Here is a 20,516-nt window from a genome sequence, read left to right on the forward strand (position 1 = left end):
CCCCATATGCTTTATAAATGCTTGTGTTTTATTTAACTTTAAAATACATGGAATTGAATACAAGTTATTCATACTTCAAGTTTCAACAGTTTTGTCCACTAGTCTTTTTGGCAGAAAACACCAAATCACGAAACACTACAGGAATATGAATATAAATATGTGTGTACGCGAGAGGATATGTATAATAAGTGATCTGATCACACTGGTGCTTATGAAGGACCATGACAGGAAAAGTATTCACTACAACTTTGTGCCTATTTAAGTATTCATTCATAGACCTTGTCATGTTTTATGTTGACTCAAGTGATGTTACACACTCAGCCCAAACAAATCACAGTAAAACTTAGACACGATTGGCAACGATTAGTCTACAAGTTTAGGCCCATGTGAACCTTTTGCCACATGGAACTGACTTAAAGTACATGTAGAAAATGAATACTCTTGTTGGATGCATCATATTTTCCTTGATAACCTCAGAGTATTGCAGCATTAATTTGACCCTCTACTTGTATAAGCCTCACACAAAGTTTATTTCAATCTAGTGTGACTCTCCTAGAAACCACTTACAGCTGTGATAATTTAGGTTTCTTGTACACATAATACATTATTTAACACATGCACTCAGGATAATTTTATAATGTAACATTTGCTGTTTTGGTGAATAAAATTACAAAATAAAAACTGAAAAAGTCCAAGTAGGTGAAAACCTTTTTGTAAACACTATGTGCAAAGCACAGAAAGAATAAAGCACAGTCTTAAGTCACATTTGTTAAATATTCACAATAGATATGAGGTTATAAAGGTGCTGTTGTGCTTATGAGGCTAAATAAAATTCAACTCTTTGCTGTAGTAGTACAAGTGGCTTGCTAAGAAAATATTTACCAGTGCATAACAGTTATTGGTCAGTAACTGGGGGAAGCAGAAAGAACAACGTGACTTAAATCAAAAGAACACAAAATGTGAGGTACAATTACAGTAGGGATGTTTCAAGTCTGGATTCTTGAGCAGCTGGAGAACTTTGGAAAGTTTGAACCACTCCCCCCCCATACAGCTACTAATGTAATGTCACAGGGCAAGGCACTTAACCCTCAGCTATTCTAGTAAAAGGAATAGCTGCTCAGTGGTTGTAATGGGTGGCTCTGGGTTCCTAATGTTGCACAAGGATTAAAAAAAAAAAAAAAAAGTTATATGCTTGCTCAAGAAATGTAATAAATACACATAAAAGATTTGTATTGCACATCATGATTGGCCAAATAATCATCCACCGATGACAATGCCCCCTCTTATTTTGAAGTTTTCATCTGTTTATATGGAATTTTAGGCTCTCAGTAAGTAGAAGGGACACGAGGGTTTTGTTGTTCTGTGCAGTTCCTAAGCTTCTCCACACAAGGTCACTGTCTCACACATGTTCACAGTGTCGGGCACAGTCACCGGTGTTTTCTCCACCTTCAGAGACAACATAATACAGCCTAGTCATGTTTTAGTCATTCACATTCAACAAGTTTCCCTCAAAATGTACATTAATGTTTCACATGAAGCATGCACATCAGTTTTCACCTGTGGTTGTGTTCCCGTGGTCTCTGTTGCAGTTTCTACGATAGTGCTTTCTTTGTATTTGATATTCCTGTCTGTGCTTTTCTTCATTAGAGCTTTAGAGGCCAGGTGTATGGCACCTTCTTTCTCAGATACACCTGTAGAACGAAATAACACGGGGGTGTCAGTTAAGAACACGTGAGGTGTCCTTCATAATGCTCAGCCCCTTGTATGGGAAATGTGAGTATTAAGTCGGAGTCGATGGTGAGTGTAGATTTGAGGACTAGTACTTTAGAAATCGTTACATTTCAATGGTCCCAAAAATGTACAGTGTAGTTATAAAACCCTGCAGCAGGAGGCAGTTTTGGAGATCAATCACTTTACGATTAAGAGTCTGTGTTTCAACTGTTTTTTTTCTACTCTTGTTTGGTTGATGTGAATGAGAGGATTTCAGTATATGGCCACAGAAAGTGCTGGTCCCTGGATTTAAAGAGAACCTGTTGTGGTCATTTCAGCTCCACATTTCAAAGTTTTAAAGCTGAAATTAATCTTTATCTCATACTGGGCCTTGGAACAGCCCTTCAAGCCTTTCACTCAATCAGTGAAACCAGTTCTTCCCACTCTCCTTAAGCTGACTTTCTTCTGATTGGCTGCCCATTGCAAACAAAAGATATGAACAGTAAGAGGATCTGGCTGCTGTGCTCAGAGCCAGTGTTGTGTGCCTGGGATGACCATATTAAACATATCCATTCTGTAAGAGGTTATATAGAACCAAAAGCTTAGGCTTTTGATAACTTCTACATAGATAACTTATACATACACAGGCCTAAGAGAAAGTTTTGCCCATATTTAATATAAGCATTCAGCACTGTAACAGTAAAACATATTTTCTAAGATGGATAAAATAAATGACTGTGTCAAAGCTGGTATCATTCAAAGCTATCCCGGCAAAGTTGAAGAATAAAATCATGAAGCTGGACATGTGCATGACAGGTCCACTTTGAAGTGTCACTATGCTAATGTATGCTAATTACCATTAAAATAACCACTACATTTGCGGCTCAAATTTTCTTTCAAAGATGGATTCAGATGACAAACCACAGTAATTAGAAGGGGGAAATGAACGCCTGCATCCAAAACAGCTGTTGAAATATTTCACTAAAAACCAAAAAAGGCCACCTCATTTTAGCTAGAGTACAGTTCAGGGGATGGCTGAAGTCAACACTTGGGGATCCTGAATTTGTGTACACGATTTAGTGCTGGTCCTTCATGTGGATGTACAGTTTTGAGCTTCAAAAGTGCTAGCGGAAAAGTCAGGGGGAGTCTCTGGGTGTAGGTCAAAGTCATGTCATTACAGTTTATATATTCTGGGGAAACAAAACTGTGGTCATATGTACAAATAAGCCCAATCAAGATCCCTATTTTAACTGCTCATTGGTCTCTGTAGTCTAGGCTATAAATGGCTAATACCAAAGCAACAAGCAAGTGTACATGCCTGACAATGACAGGTGTCTGTGGAGGCCAGGTCTGAGCAGCTTCCACACCTTCATGGTAGCAGACACCTCTTTACCTCCAGGTGGGTTATTGCTAGACGGAGATGCTTTAGTGTTGTGTATGGGAGGTGTGTCAGTTGACCCCATCCTTCGGATGGGAATGCGGCTCACATGTGGCTGCAGTTCACACCTGGGCGGGCAACAGAGAGGTGAACATTTTCACTACTCATGAAAGAAAATGTAGATTTCATTCCATTCTGCAGACGCCAATCTTTGTTGACTGTTTTGGATTAAAGAAGAAAAACTGGGCTTACTTGCTAAATTTGATGGAGGAAAGAATGTGTTCAGCCCCCTGGTCTTTAGCAGTCTGTGACACATGGAGACATTACAACAAGACATTATAAACTAAGTGTATATTAATATGGAATATCTTATTCAAAAACTGCTAATAATGGTAATGTAAATTTGCTCAATGACTGAGCTAGCAAGATAAGCTAACCTCTCTACAGGCTTCTGTGGGGGGATGAGTGATTGTAAGATTTCGGCACCCTCTCCCTATGTGGCCAGGACGTATAGGTACAGGCATTCTGGACCAGACCGCAGAACTGGGTCCACCAGTCTCAAAGTCCGGGCAGCTAAGGCCTGTCAACCAGATGAAGAGACATAAATACACGGAACAGAGAGAAGAAAGGAGAAACAGAGAGTGGAAGATGAAACACTAGTAAAGCTCATAATCCACATCAGCTGTTAACTAAGTGTAAGCAGTTGTTTTTCATGCGGCTTTGGTCTGTTCCTCGACATGAAAGTTGAAAAAATAAAGATCAAGAAACAGAAACAAGAAGAGAGCAAAGGACCCACACACAGTAACTGCTTCACAAAGGGATAGTTTTTATTCCAGAGGTTAAACAGAGAGGCGCTAAAAGACAGCAGCACATTCAAGAAAGTTGACATTTGTAGAGACATTACAGGGACAAACACATAACTGTAGTCTGGTATAGAAGGTTAGCACCACATTGAAGGAAACGGCACAATTCTCGTAAGGAGTAGAAAGCCAAAAGTCCTACTGAGAATGTGACTATGCATACAGTGTTTCCACCTAAAGCTGTTTGTGTCATTTCGGATGAAGATGTATAAGTTTTAGGGTTGAAACAACTGGGGTACAGGACGTACATCATAGTTCACAGTGAGAAAGCAGGAAAGAAAAAACAAAAAAAGAACCTACAGCACACTCCTCTAACATGAGAAATCAAACTCCATCCTTTCCACTCTGCTAAATGCAGTGGGTACAAGCTACATCAAAAACTTTAGCATGGTAATCTTAGATAAAACTAATATCCAATCAGCACCAGACAGCCATCAGATTTCCAGGTTTTCTCAACTACCTCTAACTTACTGATTTGTTCTCAAAGATCTGAAATTTGAAGCTAATGCTGTGTTCAGACTATATGATACCAGCCTGATTGTGGCCAGATCTGAATCACATAAGGGTTGAGAACAAAAAAAAAAAGAAATAGGTGCAGTGGATGACAATAGGGTCTCATAATGGACAAAAAGCTATGCTGCCTCTGGGACAACTCACAATGTCCTGACAAAAAGAGTAGCATATAAGGTAGGTGTACTATTGCATACATTAACAAAACAAAATGGGAATAACGTTTCCAATATAGTTAGGAAGAATTGTGAAAAGTAGTAACACAAGACAACCAGTATCATACACACTCCTTTGTTTGCTGTTGTCTGTTTATGTTCTTTTCCTGGAAATCACCTACACCTCATTCCCAATGATATCACACTCCTTATGAAAGAAGAGATGAAGCAAGATAACTCATAAACACCTAATCTGACACAGTGACCACTGTGACACAATGAGGTATTCATGTAGTCTGAGCCCAGCATAAGTATGAAAGGCTGTTTCTATAAGAGAATAACTGGTATAATTATTATTTTTTTTGCCTAACATTGCTTGAATTTGGAGGAGATTTATGTTGTCAGATCAATGCAACTTAGGTGAGCTGCGCTGAATATGAAAGACAGATGAAGACGGAGGATAGATACCCTATAAGACCACAATATGAGCAGAGCCTTCAAAATCTACTGTATACAACAAAGCAAGGCACAGCTTAACTACAATGCGTAACAGCGCTGGACCAGACAGTAGCTACAGTGAGCAAAGGCCAGATGCTCTGAAAGCTATTTTGATCCCTTAATGATCTGGCTTATTTGCTCCTCCCGAAAACCCCATGAGGTCACAGATATCCTACCTCTGCATCTTCAGTGCAACTAAAATGGCCAGTCCTAAAATACAGACCATCATCAAGTACTTGGATAACAGCACGCAAAAATGAATTACAGACAAATTACTATAATCCAACATTAGCTGAGTAAGGTTTACATAAATTCTGAGACAACATGGTAACTTCTCATGACTGCTTACCACAAGATATATTAAACTAACCATCAACAGCCTAGCACATACCTGCCAAGTTTGATTTACACAAGGAACGTGTTTATCTGAATAAATAATGATCAATATTTTCTTCATTAGTTTAAAGGAAACATGTAATAGAAAAAAAACAAACCAAAAACCTCTACATCATATTTACACCAAACCCAGAGTTAGAATCCCATTAGAAAACAATAAACACCTGCCAGTCAAACTGGTGGGACCATGAGCCAAACAATTTCTTTTCATATCATATTACTTGCTAGCAAACAGCCCCACAAAGCAACCCTAATTATCCCAAAAAACTATAAGACTCCAAGACCCATAAAGAGGTGTCCACACAGCAAGTGAGTACCAATGAAATACTGACCAAAGTAGTAAAGTAAGTAGTAAAGTCATTGACATTCAGTGATAATAGACAAAATAGCCATTAGTGATGCAAAGTGGGTGGGTCCCGAAATAGACTTCTTCAACTTTGAGACAAGAAACTGCAGCTACCACCAATGATAGTGAAGGATACCGTTTGACACCTGTTGACATGATGGTAAATACACTAAATTGCCAAAAGTATTCATCTGCCTTCACACACATTAACTTGAGTGACATCCCATTCTTAATCCATAGGGTTTAATATTGTGCCAGCCCACCCTTTGCAGCTACAACAGCTTCAACGTTTCTGGGAAGGCTTTCCACAAGGTTAGGAGTGTGTTCATGAGAATTTCTGACCATTCTTCCAGAAGTGCAGACAGACACCAAACTGACTTATCCGTGTCTTTATGGACCTGCTTTGTGCACTGGTGTGCAGTCATGTTGGAACAGGAAGGGGCCATCCCCAAACTGTTCCCACATACCAAGACATTTTGGACAAAATGTCTTGGTATGTTGAAACATTAAGAGTTCCTTTCACTGGAACTAAGGGGCCAAGCTCAACTCCTGGAAAAACAACCCCACACCATAATCCCCCCTCCACCAAACTTTACACTTGGTACAATGCAGTCAGACAAGTACTGTTGTCCTGGCAACTGCCAAACCCAGATTCGTCCATCAGATCGACAGACAGAAATGTGATTCATCACTCCAGAGAACACGTCTCCACTGCTCTCGAGTATAGGGGCAGCGTGCTTTACACCACTGCATCCAACACTTTGCATTGTGCTTGGTGATCTAAGGCTTGGATGCAGCTGCTTGGCCATGGAAACCCCTTCCATGAAGCTCTCTACACACTGTACCTGAAGAACACATGAAGTCTGGAGGAAATTCACAATTGGACTTGTTGCACATGTGGCATCTTATCACGGTACCACGCTGGAATTCACTGATCTCCTGAGAGTGACCCATTCTTTCACGAATGTTTGTAGAAGCAGTCTACATGCCTAGGTGCTTGGTTTATACACCTGTTGCAGTGGAAGTGATTGGAACACCTGAATTCAATGATTTGGATGGGCCAGTGATTACTTTTGGCAATACAGTGCACACTAGAAGGTTACCAAGTAATGAGCCACAAAACAATTACTGTGTGGATGCCCCTTAAGGACTTAAACTAATGAGGGTACACAGTTTCTGGCAGCAGGCTATTCTGTGATCATAATGTCATGACCAATGTTAGTCTGACATTGGAATGACGCTGTTTTTAATAGCAATTAGATAATTAATCGATGACTTGCGTACAAAAATTTGAAAACAAACCTTTAAAATGTTACTTTCAATCACAAGAAGTGGAATAAAAGCCATTTTGAATGTTTATCCCTACTTTAAACCAACTCCAAATATGGCATAATGTGATCAGCCTGTGACTCACATTGTTTTACAAATTAACATTAGAGTGCAACCCAAAAACAACAGCAATAAACAACAGAACAGAAAGTGCTTTGGATGGTTTTACAGAAACTGAAGTCTATGTTCAGTCTATAAAAATAGTTCTCAAAAATCAAATAAATATTTCAAAAATTAAATGCAACATTTGTACTACAGCTGATAATGAACAACAGCAACTGTGTGAAAAGAAGAAAAACTCCTGGCTACTTTCAGATGAGCACAGTAATGTGGTAATTCATTTTAGCTTATTACTTGTATACACAAAAAGCTTGCTCTGGATGTAATCCATATTATAATATTATGGTGTCTACAGATAATAACTACTGTATGCTCTGAAAGTCCTACAGAGCAGCAGATGTTAGATAGCCAAGCAAATGTCCCTATTTACTAGACTTCCACATTCACTCACTAACCAGTCTGCTATGTTTATTAAAGATGATTCCCAGAACTGTGCCAGAGGACAGTCTGACAGCTAGCACTTGATTCAAGGTTGGTGGGAAAAAGCATTTCAGTTATAGTTAAAATCTGAGGAACACTTTCACTTTCAAGTGAATATACCATTTACCTTAACCCTCTGTACCCCATAGTGGCTGTGGCCGGCCGCCTTGCATTTCCCCCTAATGGCTGTTTTTCTACTACTGTCAGTGTATAAAAATGCTTTTGTGCCCGCTATATTTTAATAATATCAACACTTCGCAATAAATAGATGGATATATAACAATTCAATATTTTGTGATATTTTAAGTTTTTACTCTCAAGTCACACCGACATTCATCTAGTGAGTGCAGGCTGTGATCACTGCCTCATAATGCAGCGTGTGGAGAGTTCACTTTTATTTACACTGGAGGAGGCTGTAAAGCTCTGTGAAAGGTGCCTGATACAGGTTGATGAGTTGGTGAAGTGCACCTCTGTCAGATGACAGTGATACTGAGGTGAGTTGTAGAGGATTTCCAGATTATCCATCGGTAAGTGCTGTTATTCAAGTAAGCGCTGCTGTTTTGGGCGCTGTTAGTCTGTGTTACTGAAACTTTCTTCGAGGTGGATCTAATGGTGTTAATGGCCCCTTATACAATGTGACAATGTAATCAAACTGTTTATCAAAGGGAAAGTGTGAAATCAAAGGGAAAGCCTAACATTAGCTAGTATACTACTAGCTTATAACCAGCTGTTGTTGTTGATTAACTGGCTCTTTGTCAGCTGTCTGTAAATGGGAAGGTTGCATGTCTGATCTGCTGAAAATCTGTAGTTGGGACAATATTGGGAATAAATACGCATCTTTAAACACATTTTCATGTATTAGAGCCCTGACTTCAGTTCAGGAGATGAGGCTTGAGGTGAGGAGGAAGTGGATGAGATGGAGATGTGGGAGGACAAAGGGCAGTGGTGGAGGAGGCAGATGAAGAAGAGGAGGAGAAAGACATAACGATAGAATGCTCAGGAATCTGGAGCATTCTAATATAATTCTATTGGGGTACAGAGGGTCAAGGTGCTAATACTGTAGCCATGTAATTATCAGGTATGTGCAGAAAGAAAAAAATATACTAGCACCAGTGATGTTTTGCACGCCCGCCCACCCGCACGCACGCGTGCGTGCGCGCGCACACACACACACACACACTTTGACCTACATGGAGCACCAGGCAGGTTTCTGAAAAGACAGTCTTGCTCAATCATCTCGCACAAACACACAGGCCCAGTGTCTCACGGTTTAGGTCATATTCAGTCCGGAGTGGGCCCAGTTGGACTGCTGGCGGCCGGCGGTAAGCTCTGAAGGAGCAGAGGACTCAGTTTGGAGAGCAGCCCAGGGCGGGGCAGAGCCTGCAGGGATGGGAGCAAGGTGGAGAGGCTGGGGGGCTGGAGGGAGTACAGACCTGTCATACTGACGGAGGCTGGGAGGGGACAGGAGCCTGCTGCACACACTGAGGAAGATGAAGAGGAAGAGGAGGAAGGGGGTGAGAGTGGGGGGCGGGCAGGTGTGTGGCTGTTGCTGGGAGACCGTAGGATGGAACGGTGATGATGGGGGGGGGCGTCTCTTCTCCTGGGGCTTAGTGTCTACAGAGAGGGAGACACACACACCTGCTCAGAGACATGCAGGGACTGTGAGGATCTATAAAAGTGGCTGAAATGACCCAGCATGCACTGAGACCAAAGTTATTACAGTTAATGCGAAGCAAGTCCAAAAAACAAAGCAAAAGGATATTGTGCACCCCCCCCAATTTTTTTTTTATTATTATTATTATTATTTTATATATATATTAGGGGTGGGACTCGATTAAAAAAATTAATGGAATTAATTACAAGCTTTGTAATTAATTAATTGAAATTAATCGCTAACTGTGCAGCGGCACTGTCTGAATAGTGGAGCTGTGTATGCATACAGGAGGCATGAAAGTAAAATGTCTATATGCCAGCTGGAGAGCACCAAACCTTATTTAACCCTATTTACATAAAGTTAGGAAGGATATAGCTTACTTTGATTAGTGGACATAAGTGGATGGATACACGTAAAACAGCATTAAGTCATAACATTTGCCTGGTTCTTTAATGCCTTTTTTTAAACCCTTTTCTAGCATTTTTTAAGGGTTAACAGGAATAGTAGGTATAATAAAATACAAATAAAAGAAAAAAAAATCTATAATAATCCTAACTGAGACACACATCATGTTAAATAAGTTAATAATAATGTATCCATCTGTACAAAATTTGGGAGTTTTGCACCAAAACATGCTTCTTTTGGTTTTAATGTTTTTGAAAACAAATTTAAAAAAATAAATTAAAGAGGGTCATGAAGCTTAAATGTCATTTTGAGACTCTAAGAATAAAGTTGGAGGTCACGAAAAGAATGCAGAAACAGCAGCGGGAGGAGAGGTCATGCAGAGGTCATGCAGGGGTAATGCAGATGTTAAATTTTGTTAACATCCATGACAGGAAGTCAATCCCACACCTGGGCCAGTTTTATATCACCATCACAGCAAACGAGAAGCTGTCACACAGACAATGACACATCAACCAGCCATGAGCCTTTCTGAACAGATCCAATACCAACAACAATGAAAGGATGGAGATGAAGGGAGAGAGCCAGAGAGAGAGAGAGAAAAAAAAGACAGAGACCACAAGACAGAACATGTGATACTGAGAGTCAAAGAGAAGAGGGCAGAGGGCCACCAAAGGAGAAGTGAAAAAAAAAATGGCAGCCAGCAGGACAGAGAGATAGTCGGGAGCTCAACTTACCCCTGACTGGACCGAGTGTTTTGTTCCCTCCTCGTCCGCTGCTGTTGTGCAGTGTGTGAGTTCGGGGTGGGGGGCAGCCGAAAGTAAAACTCGGGGAATTGTGCATCTTCGGGGAAGGTGTCTGGCTGCTGCTACTTTGGCTGTTGCAGCGGACGCGGCTGAGGGTGTTCTCCGATACCGATCCAGATAGACAGCTTCTCAGAAAAAAAATTAAGAAATCACAGAAACACCATGACCCAGCTGTTACCTGTGGAGAAACTATTTAAGGTAAGAGATGTGTGTGAACTCACTTGTTAAAGCTCTTTGGTGGTGACACTTTGCTGCCATTGTGGTGTATTCTTGGAGGAGGGTTGGCATGGATGTGTGTGTTCAGTCCTTTGGTGTTGCGGACGTGCTTGAGGATCCAGGCTCGGAGATTTGTCAGGCACGTATGCTCAGACAGCACCAGTCGCGGCCAAGGGTTACACTCTGCCATGTCCAGGGCAGAGATAGCCACAGCACGTCCCACCTGGTGATAACCAAATTTACTTTAAAAATGATATAGATGGATATCTGTTGCCTCTGTTATGTGTAGATAAAATACTGTTTCATCCCTTGAAGTAGGAGCCTTTGTATGCTTTAATGATTCATAGGTCAGTGTTAAGTGGTTTAACAAAACTAAAACATTCATCTGAAAATGGTCAGGTACAAGGACTGGACTGAAAATGAGTTAAAAAACAAACAAACAAAAAAGCCAATGTCCACAGTACTGTATGCACGCTACTTCAAATTTGCTTGACGAGAACACAAGAAAGTGACAGCGAAGTCCAAACTGGGCCCAGGACAGAAACAACTACCCTATTCTAACACAACATGAAAACTCTTCAAGCACGCTGCAACGGCACCACAAAGCTCATAATAAAAGAGTGACACTCAAGCCCAGCATAGAACGACCCTGATGAAGCAGTTAAAGTTTGATTTTCATTAGATAACAAAAGTAGCTGTGAAAAGCATGTTTCTACATGCACCCTTTTCACAGCCAAGATGCAGTTTAGTGTTATATATTAACTAGCAATTATGTGAGAATGCAACTCGGGGGATGTTGCAAAGACCAAGGCAATGCAGCATTTCCCATTGATTTAGGGGGGGGCTTTTGCATACAAGTGATTTTTCCAGTCATTAACAATACAGTTTCTCCTCTGTAAATTTAAACGGATTTGCCAAATATTTGTAAAAATAATTAAGTAATCTATAATCTGCTCTCCAGTAAGTTTGTCATCCTGCCGATTCCATCAGACCGCAGGACAAAGGCCTCTTTGGGGAAGCAGCTGAATGACAGTGAGGGTTGCCACAACAACAACCTGGCTGGTGAGCCAGTTGATCAGTAAAACTAGAAATGGGAAGCACCAGGGTTAGCTCTTCAGCAGCGTCTAAACTTTCAAAATAAGAGCAAGTAGGCTTGTCCACTAGTAAATTGATAGCAATGCTGTTGTTCTCACAGATGATGAGTGCCAGGCACAACAAACTCCAACCACCGGCAATGTTTTAGCTGATATGAACGTCGTCCGTCTCACAGATGTGTCACTCTCCAAACATTAAATAGAGATAACACGTAGGTCCTATTGTCCACGCCCATAATTTTCCAAAATTAAGGTTAATCTTGTTTGTTGATTTTATATATATTCTTTTCTTAATAGTGTAAATTATTATATCTTTATTTATATTTATAATAACTGCGGCTGCTGTTACACCCAAATTTCCCCTCTGTGGGACAATAAAGGCTGTTTCTTCTTCTTCTTCTTCTTCTTCTTCTTTTACCTTTACCTTGAGGTCAAGATTGTGAAGATTCAAACTCGTCCGAGATTTTTAGTAGATGCCTTTATCGTGTGAATCTGAACATCCTAGGTGACATCATTCTTGAATTATCGCGTTCGCAAATTTTTCATAAAAATGTGACCTCTGGCTTTGACCCAGTTATGGCACGAATTTAATCAGGTGATCTAGGGGTCACTGACCATCTTTTGTGATTTTGCTATAAATTGGTCTGGTAGTTTTGCTGTAATATTGTTAACAAACAGAAAATATAACAAAAACAATACCCCGTTCCCCCCTCCAGGGGTGGGGTAATAATAGAAAATGCTAAAATGAGGTGACGGGGGGGGGGGGGGGGGGGGGGGGGGGGTAAAATTCTACGCGATGGACACATAATGTAAAGAGTAGTGGAACAAATCACTTCCTATGGAGAGTAAATAGCTAAACAAGGGCTACACATACCTTTATCAATAATAACCACAACACCGATATATATGTATAATATATTTGTGCGTTATATATGTGTCTTCTTACCTGCTCAAATATTTCTGGAGTGTATTTTGGAGGGAAGGATGGTGGTGGAGGGGGGGTGGCTCGTCCATTGTCATGGCAGGCAGGTGGGATTGTGTTCATGGTTTTTCCTGTGTTATAGTTGCACTCCAGAGTGTAGCTGGTGGGTACCCAATTGCAGAACCATGACACAATATAGAGTTAAAACACAAAAGCACGGCTGTGTTTCTGAAGCTTTTTGCAACTTAATTTGTACTGGACCGAGATAATCTGTGCTTGGATATTGGGGCTGATTCAAAACTGAGTAAAAAACACTGAAAATCACATCTCCGAAAAAAGCTTTAAAAATCCCAAAAGTTCAAAATTAAAAAAAAGAAACATTTCTGTGAACTTACTACACCAAAAATAAACTTCAGTAATGTCATAAATCTGATGTCTGACCTGTGAAGGAGCCCTATTGCCTTGTGAATGGCAACCCGGCCACTGCCTTCTTTAGACTGGCCGTCTCTCTTGTCTCGCGCATACATGTTTTTCTCAGAGAAGTTACAGCCCAGAAAATCAAAGTGTGCAGAATTCACCGCAATCAGCCTTGGATACAGCATGTTCTCGACCTACAACGACAAGTTCTCAGCAATTTAGACGCATGGGACAAAAACTACAAGTCAACTTTAAATCTTACAAAAATGAAAGAAGCCCAAAAACAAAATTTGCATTTTTTTAAATAATTTTGCAAAAGTACTGCAAAGGAATGGATAAAACGCAATCATTTTCACCTGCTGGCTCTCGTCAGGAAGGCTATTCCCATACATGAAACACCCGCGTTTAGAGGCGTGCCCATGCAAGTCAACATAATATGCCACACACCCCTCCTGTGGCGGCACTGACTCCTGTTCCTCCACCTGTGGTACTGCTACATCTCCAGCACCATGAGCTACAGTCTCTGAGGAGCTCGATGAGCTGTTCTGGTCTCCCTTCCCCATCTCTGTTGTAGCCCAGGCGTTTTCCTCCATCATCATGGGGACCTCCGGCTGTGCAGGGTTTGCATCTTTCTCTGCATTCCGCTGGTTTAAGGTGACTTCGAGGGCAGTGAGAGGAGGTGCTTCATGCTGGCTTGCAGGTTTAATGTTGAGCGGAGGGGGTTCTGTGTGGGTGGCGCTGTTAGAATGAGTGCTGGACTGCGTTTTGTGCAAGCGGTTGTGTGTGTGGTGGTAGAGCAACAGTGTTTTGGCTGCATAGATGGAAGGGTGTAGCTCAGGGCTGGGGTTCAAGTATTGTCTATTCAGGTTCACACCCCTGGAGTCCGTCCTTTTTAAAAGAGAAAGCAAAGAACCTTTTATTATTGACACGCCTAAACCCAAAAGAGTCTTCTGTTCACTTCACCTCTACTCAGGGTTTCTGGCATTGTATTACAAATGGTGTCATCTTAAAAGATAATTTTTATTTATTTAACAAAAGTCATGAAGTTAGATAATAAATCTTATTAGTGTACTGTGCTCAAGTATCACACATGGAACATCTCAAAACTGGGGAAAAAAAAAAGTTTAAATATTAATGACGAACCAAGCAAAAACCAGATTGTGACTTAACACCATTTTACCTGCACAGCAGATTGGCTCCTATGTCCAGGTTAACTGTGATTTGGTGCACTCTCATTGGTATAGCCTACATTATTGCTGGAATTGTGAAATAAACTCCCCACTGTCTCTCTGACTCTCCCTCCCCCTGTCTCAGCACAAAAGTAAGGAAAATTGAAACCTATAAAGCTCCACCGCATTATAGCAGATAGCAGGTGGGCAGCTTCACATTAACTGGGTGCAAATGCAGCTGCACTAAATTGCATTTCACTTCTGAGTTAGCAGTAGCCACTGGGCCTAAAATTTTTTCTAGTGAAAACTGCATATGGACTTAAAGAAACCTCATTTTCCAGCTTGATTTCTCCTATAAACAAGCCGATTCGCTGGCCACACACGTGCATAAATTTAGGTCTTACATACTTTTTAAATGTATGCACATGTTAGCAGAGACCTTTAGCTGAAAATGTGAAGGCAACACCACAGGATAATAGGAAGAAATGCTCATAGTTATACAAAACGTAATAAATATTTTGAAAATTCAGACACATTTCCACCATAAGGAAAAACAGTGTGTCATCAATGTAGTTTACAAATATCATATGCCATATCCCAATGACATTGTAAGGTCACCTGGTCTCAGCACTGCACTTCCGTAGAAATTAAAATTTCACTGAGTTGGCAAAAGACAAAGGGTACTTATTTTTAATGGAATATATCCAGGTGTAATTACAATACATGTGGGTCTACAGTGGTAAGGCTTCCTATGTCCAAAAACACAGTTGATCATCTTACGTTACTGTTAACTGCTGTGTAGCCTTTTAACAGGCTCATCATCAAACTGGCTTTGTGTCAATAATGGCAGAACAATGCAGTATGACAATACATGATGTCACAAACCCTATTTATAACGCGTTTCAAAAACAGCCGAGTCCTGATTATTACTGACAGAAAACTCTCATATCTCATCTAAGGCTGTGCACATACATGGGTGTGAAACTCTTACCTGTAGTGTCCGCGGACAACACCGTCTGGGTTCAGCATGGGAATGAGCTTGAACACAAACATGTTACGCAGTGCGTGTGCACGTGGGTCATCTCTTCTTAGGATGAAGTTAAGGAAACCGTTAAACACAAAGGATGAGGGAGTCTCCCCAGGGTGTACCCGACTGCTGAGAAAAAACACCTGGGAACACACACACAGACACACAAATGGCAAGCACTAAATTCCCTGTTTTAGCTGTTATTAACGTCACAATAACCTCAAGAGTTTTATATAGTTATGTATCATTAAACGGTCTCATAATCTGCCATTATAAACCATTAACACAGGAGGGTGTATTAAAGTTAATATTTCACTGTCATTCTGTTGTCTGACAAAAGGATGAAAATGAGAATAGATTTATCAGAATTTTGGCTCTATTAAAAATGAGTGAGTGTAGCTGTAAATGGCAAAGCTTACATCCACACTGGACGCGATTCACAGCGAAGTGGCAACGATAGACCACAGAAAGTAAAGGACATTCAGGGACTTCAAGCAGCTACAGGCAAAACAACCACTGGCGATGCAAAGTGGGTGAAACCCGAGATAAACCTTTCTCAAATCCTAGGCGGGTGACTGAAGGATACTACTGATTGACATATGACCTGTTACTAAATACATTAGAAGGTTACCTAGGCAGCCAGAGCCTGGAATGTCTGCAGGTGACCAGCAGTCAGCTTCAAAGTGACAGATTCGCTTCCAGTGTGGACGCAGCTTAACAGAAAGCCAACTAAGTTTAGCTGCACTAAAGCACATAAAGTGAATAAGTATAAACAGAGTGTAACTCAAATCCAGTTACTTCACTATTGGTCACAAATTGGCTCTTAAAATTTCCAAAATTGATGCTTCTCCCTCAGCAATACATTTTTTCCCAGGGCTCTGACATACAATCTGTGCTAATAATTACGCGACATTAGCCCTGCTAAGCAAAAACAGGATTGTCATATTCCTGTTGGGATACTATCATATAAAGTAATTAATTGGGTTTTCAGTTCTTTAGGTGATGAGAAAATGTAAGTGTTAGTTTGGTGACTTAGGCTATATGTATTTCCATTGCTTTACTTGTGGTCAAGCAGCCCTTTCTGTAAAGCTGGGAGGTGGGATTGTTACCAGGGGGCCTGAAAGATCGCCTGTAGTTTTCACGGCTCATACTTTACACCTAAAAACTTATAAAAACTCTCATAATGCTGTAAAAACAAATTTTCACGATAGGGGATCTTTAAAGGATAGTTATTGTGCTTTTATGTATGATCAAGTGATACCCTTTTGCCAGCGAAGCGGTGTGGTCTTGGAGTGTTGGTGTCAGGAAACAGCTTAGGCAGACGGGCTTCTCTCTCATCCTGCATCCCGCTGCAGTTGGTCACAGTGAGAAGGTCCACCCTGTTGCCATCTAGAGAGTGGCACAGCAACTCCCTATGATAATACACAGTGCCTGGAGTACTAGCAGCAGGAGCAGTGAAGGAAAGAGTTTGGGGAAAAATCTTTTTAGAAAACTGTACTCATTTAAGTGGCAGGCAAATAAACAACCAATTAAGGTACTTTTTTTCATGTAGAAGAGATTCAAGATTTGTGTGTGTACGTAATCATATCATTTGTGTGTTTTACCTGCTCGGACTGAGCTGAGCAGCATTGGGGTAGCTCTCATCCAACTGCTGCAGCATCTCCTGGCACTCAGTGTAAGAGAATGGGTAGCAGAAGGAGAAGTAGGTGGTAGCCCCTCTCACCTCCAATAGCCGGTGAGTGAATGAAAGGATGAACTGGTTATCTACAATCTGGAAAGCAGCAGAAGAAATGAAGAAGAGGCATATTTTTAGACAGCTAATAATAGCCTGACAGGAAGTACTCTGCCTCATAGGCTCCTTTTGCCCGCACCCTCTCCCTGATAGGCTCAGAGAGTGTATATCTACCTCAGATGTTGGTCTGTCTCGTATCCTTTCCCACCGAGTTTTGCCCGGTAAAGTGCGAACAAGGGGAGCCATGCCTTGGCTGTAAAGCTTCCTCTGGTTGTTCATGTTCATGACATTGATCTTCAGTAATTTCCCAGGTGCTGCCCCCTTCACACTGAAGTAAAACCACGATCTGAAAAACCACAACATAACACAGGATACGTTAAGCCATCTAATGCAGTCAGGTTTGTGTGGTTTAAAAAAAAAAAAATAACGAAGTTTTGTTTACCTGTTTCCATTCTCGTTCTCAGTGCCAGCACAGTCTGGCTGCGTCCACACATTAAACTCATAATCAGGGGTGAGGTTTGACCCAGAGGAGGAGCTCCCACTAGAAGCTGTGTCAGAAGAAGGGCTGGAGTTGCCCTTCTCCACCTTCTCCACACGAGCCAGGTTCCCTGAGTCAAACCTGGAGCTAAACACAATATTCCCAAAGCGAGCCTCCATAGCTCTGAACTCTGGCCTCTTTCACTTTTCTTATTTGTGAAGTGCCTGTCAGAAGTCTGACATAGATCACCTGTCACATAATCAGAAAAACAAAAATATACTTACTCTGAGAAAAGATGAAAGGGGAAAGAGGTATAACAGGCTACAATATGGGTTATATATACATATGGAACCAAAAGAACACACAAACAGAAACTTAGCAAGAAGCTATACACCAATCAAGCACAACACTATAACCACCTGCCTAATATTGTGTTGGTCCCCTTTTTGCTGCCAAAACAGCCCAGACCCATTGAGGCATGGACTCCACTAGACTGCTGAAGGTGTGCTGGGGTATCTCTGGCAGCAAGATGCTAGCAGGAGATCCTTTAAGTTCTGCAAGTTGTGAGGTGAGCCTCCATGGACTGAGATCTGGGGAATTTGAAGGCCAAGTCAACACCTCAAACTCATTGTGCTCCTCAAACCATTCCTGAACCATTTCTGCTTTGTGGCAGGGCGCATTATCCTGCTGAAAGAGGCCACTGTATTCCCATTAGGGAATACAGTTTCCATGAATGGGTGTAGATAGCCTGCAACAAAGCTTAGGTAGGTGGTATGTGTTAAAGTAACATCCACATGGATGGCAGGACCCAAGTTCTCCCAACAGAACATCGCCCAAAGCCTCACACTGTCTACACTGGCTTGACTTCCTCCCATAGTGCATCCTGGTGCCAGGTGTTCCCCAGGTTAAGTGATGCGCACACACTTGGCCATCCATGTGATGTAAAAGACAATGTGATTCATCAGACCAGGCCATCTTTTTCCATTGCTCCATGTTCCAATTCTGATGCTCACATGCCCATTGTTGGTGCTTTTGCTGGGTGACAGGGGTCAGCATGGGCACCCTGACTAGCGTGAGGCTATACAGCCCCATACACAACAAACTGCATTGCATTGTGCATTCTGATACCTTCCTATCAGAACCAGCATTAACGTTTTTTGGCTTGTCTGTTGTTTTGGACCACACAGGCCAGCCTTCACTCTCCATGTGCATCAGTGAGCCTTGGCCAGCCATGAGCCTGTCTTTGGTTCACCACTGTCCCTTTCTTGGACCACTTTTGATAGATCCTGACCACTGCAGACCGGGAACAGCCCACAAAAGCTGCAGTTTTGGAGATGCTCTGACCCAGTTGTCTAGCCATCACAATTTAGCCCTTATGCTTGCCCATTTTTCTCCTTCTATCACATCAACTTTACGGACAAAATGTTCACTTGCTCCCTAATATATCCCACCCACTAGCAGGCGCCGTGATGAAGAGATAATGAGTCTTATTCACTTCACCAGTTAGTGGTCACAACGCTTGATTGATGTATAGCTATGGCAAACCATAATGTCAGTTTTAGATATACACAACTAAACAGCGACATCCCGAGGCCATTGCAGAAACTAAAACCATGGCCACAACCAACAACGTAAAACATTTTCTACAATTACGAGCCAATGTCAGCTTTATTCATGTAGCCAGGCGCTGTGTCGTAGCTACGCTGCTGCTTCTTTATTACATCATTAACAAAAACTGTCCATCAAGATAAGATAACGTTTCAGTGTATCAACAACAAGCAATAACAACAACAGCTGACCGTGAAATCGAGGACAGCGTAAAAGGGGGAGTGAACTAATGGCTGCGAGCATTACAGTCGGTTCATAAAATCATTTCACATGATTTAAGCCAAATTAGCGACCGCTAGCTAACATCAACTACATAGCTAATCGTCGGTGCCCTACCTTTAATGTTGCACACAGCTAGCATACGTTTCTAAGCTACCGAGGCTAACTTAGCAACGGAACTAGCAGTCATTGCTGTGAACGGACACTTTTTTTAAAATTATTGTACATATTTTGTCTGTATAGCATCCCGACACTTAAACTGCGCTAGCGTCTTTACGTGAAAATATGACCTGTCTGTCTTACCAGGTTATTTTTGATCGATGTCCATTTTTGTTTCACCGTCTTTCTCGACCCTCAATTCATCGCTCTGGATGCTGCGTTCAGGGTTCTCCGTAGAAATGACGGTGCCTGGAAATTTCCTTGCGTCTTATCCTAACAATTTGCTAGATATATTTTTGTTATTTTCATTGTGGCGAGAAGTGTTATTTTTAAAACGAGTTATAAAGTTTTACAAAGAAGTCCTGGGCCCAAGGTTTAAATGTGGTTGATTTTACTGGAGACACGATTGCAAAACACCAATCAGCGCTTATTTAATCTTGATAAGAAAAAGTTCGCAAAACTCCAACATTTTGCTGCACATGCTAAAGGGTCTCAGCTTCCTTAGGAAATAGAGCCTGCTATTTCCCTTTTTCCATTTCAGCCTGTTGTTGATGTGGACACCCAGGTACTTGTACTTCTCCATCCTGTCCCAGGATAGACATGGGTCGTTTAGCTGTCCCCTGATGCTGTGCTCCCATCACAGCATCAGGTCTTATTTATCTGAGCTTATTTACATTCAGAAGCAGAAGATTTCTCCCATAAAATTATCCTCTAGTGCTCTTTACTCCTCCTCCTACCCATCACTAACACATCCTATAATTGCTGAAGTGTCAGAGCATTTCTGTAGGTGGTGTGACCTGGCGTTGTACTAAAAATCTGAGGTGTACAAGGTGATGAGGAATGCAGACAGCGCAGTCCCCTGTGGAGCTTTTGTATTGCACATCACCAAAT

The 20,516-nt window shown here is 41.4% G+C and overlaps 1 protein-coding gene across 1 annotated transcript; it reads right to left on the reverse strand.

Moving 5' to 3' along the window:
- Positions 1-12: 12 nt before the first annotated feature.
- Positions 13-19,856, reverse strand: agbl5 (AGBL carboxypeptidase 5). Its single transcript, XM_030720971.1, is given in 18 exon segments — positions 13-1,446; positions 1,558-1,691; positions 3,029-3,216; positions 3,341-3,393; positions 3,526-3,668; positions 9,156-9,304; positions 9,306-9,336; positions 10,516-10,709; positions 10,806-11,023; positions 12,841-12,976; positions 13,258-13,427; positions 13,590-14,121; positions 15,394-15,572; positions 16,691-16,868; positions 17,034-17,200; positions 17,336-17,507; positions 17,604-17,888; positions 19,770-19,856. Coding segments are annotated over 17 exon segments (2,934 nt in total). The 5' UTR covers positions 17,819-17,888; positions 19,770-19,856; the 3' UTR covers positions 13-1,371.
- Positions 19,857-20,516: the final 660 nt, after the last annotated feature.

The sequence above is a fragment of the Archocentrus centrarchus genome, chromosome 24 (assembly GCF_007364275.1).
Source record: "Archocentrus centrarchus isolate MPI-CPG fArcCen1 chromosome 24, fArcCen1, whole genome shotgun sequence".
NCBI lineage: Eukaryota > Metazoa > Chordata > Actinopteri > Cichliformes > Cichlidae > Archocentrus > Archocentrus centrarchus.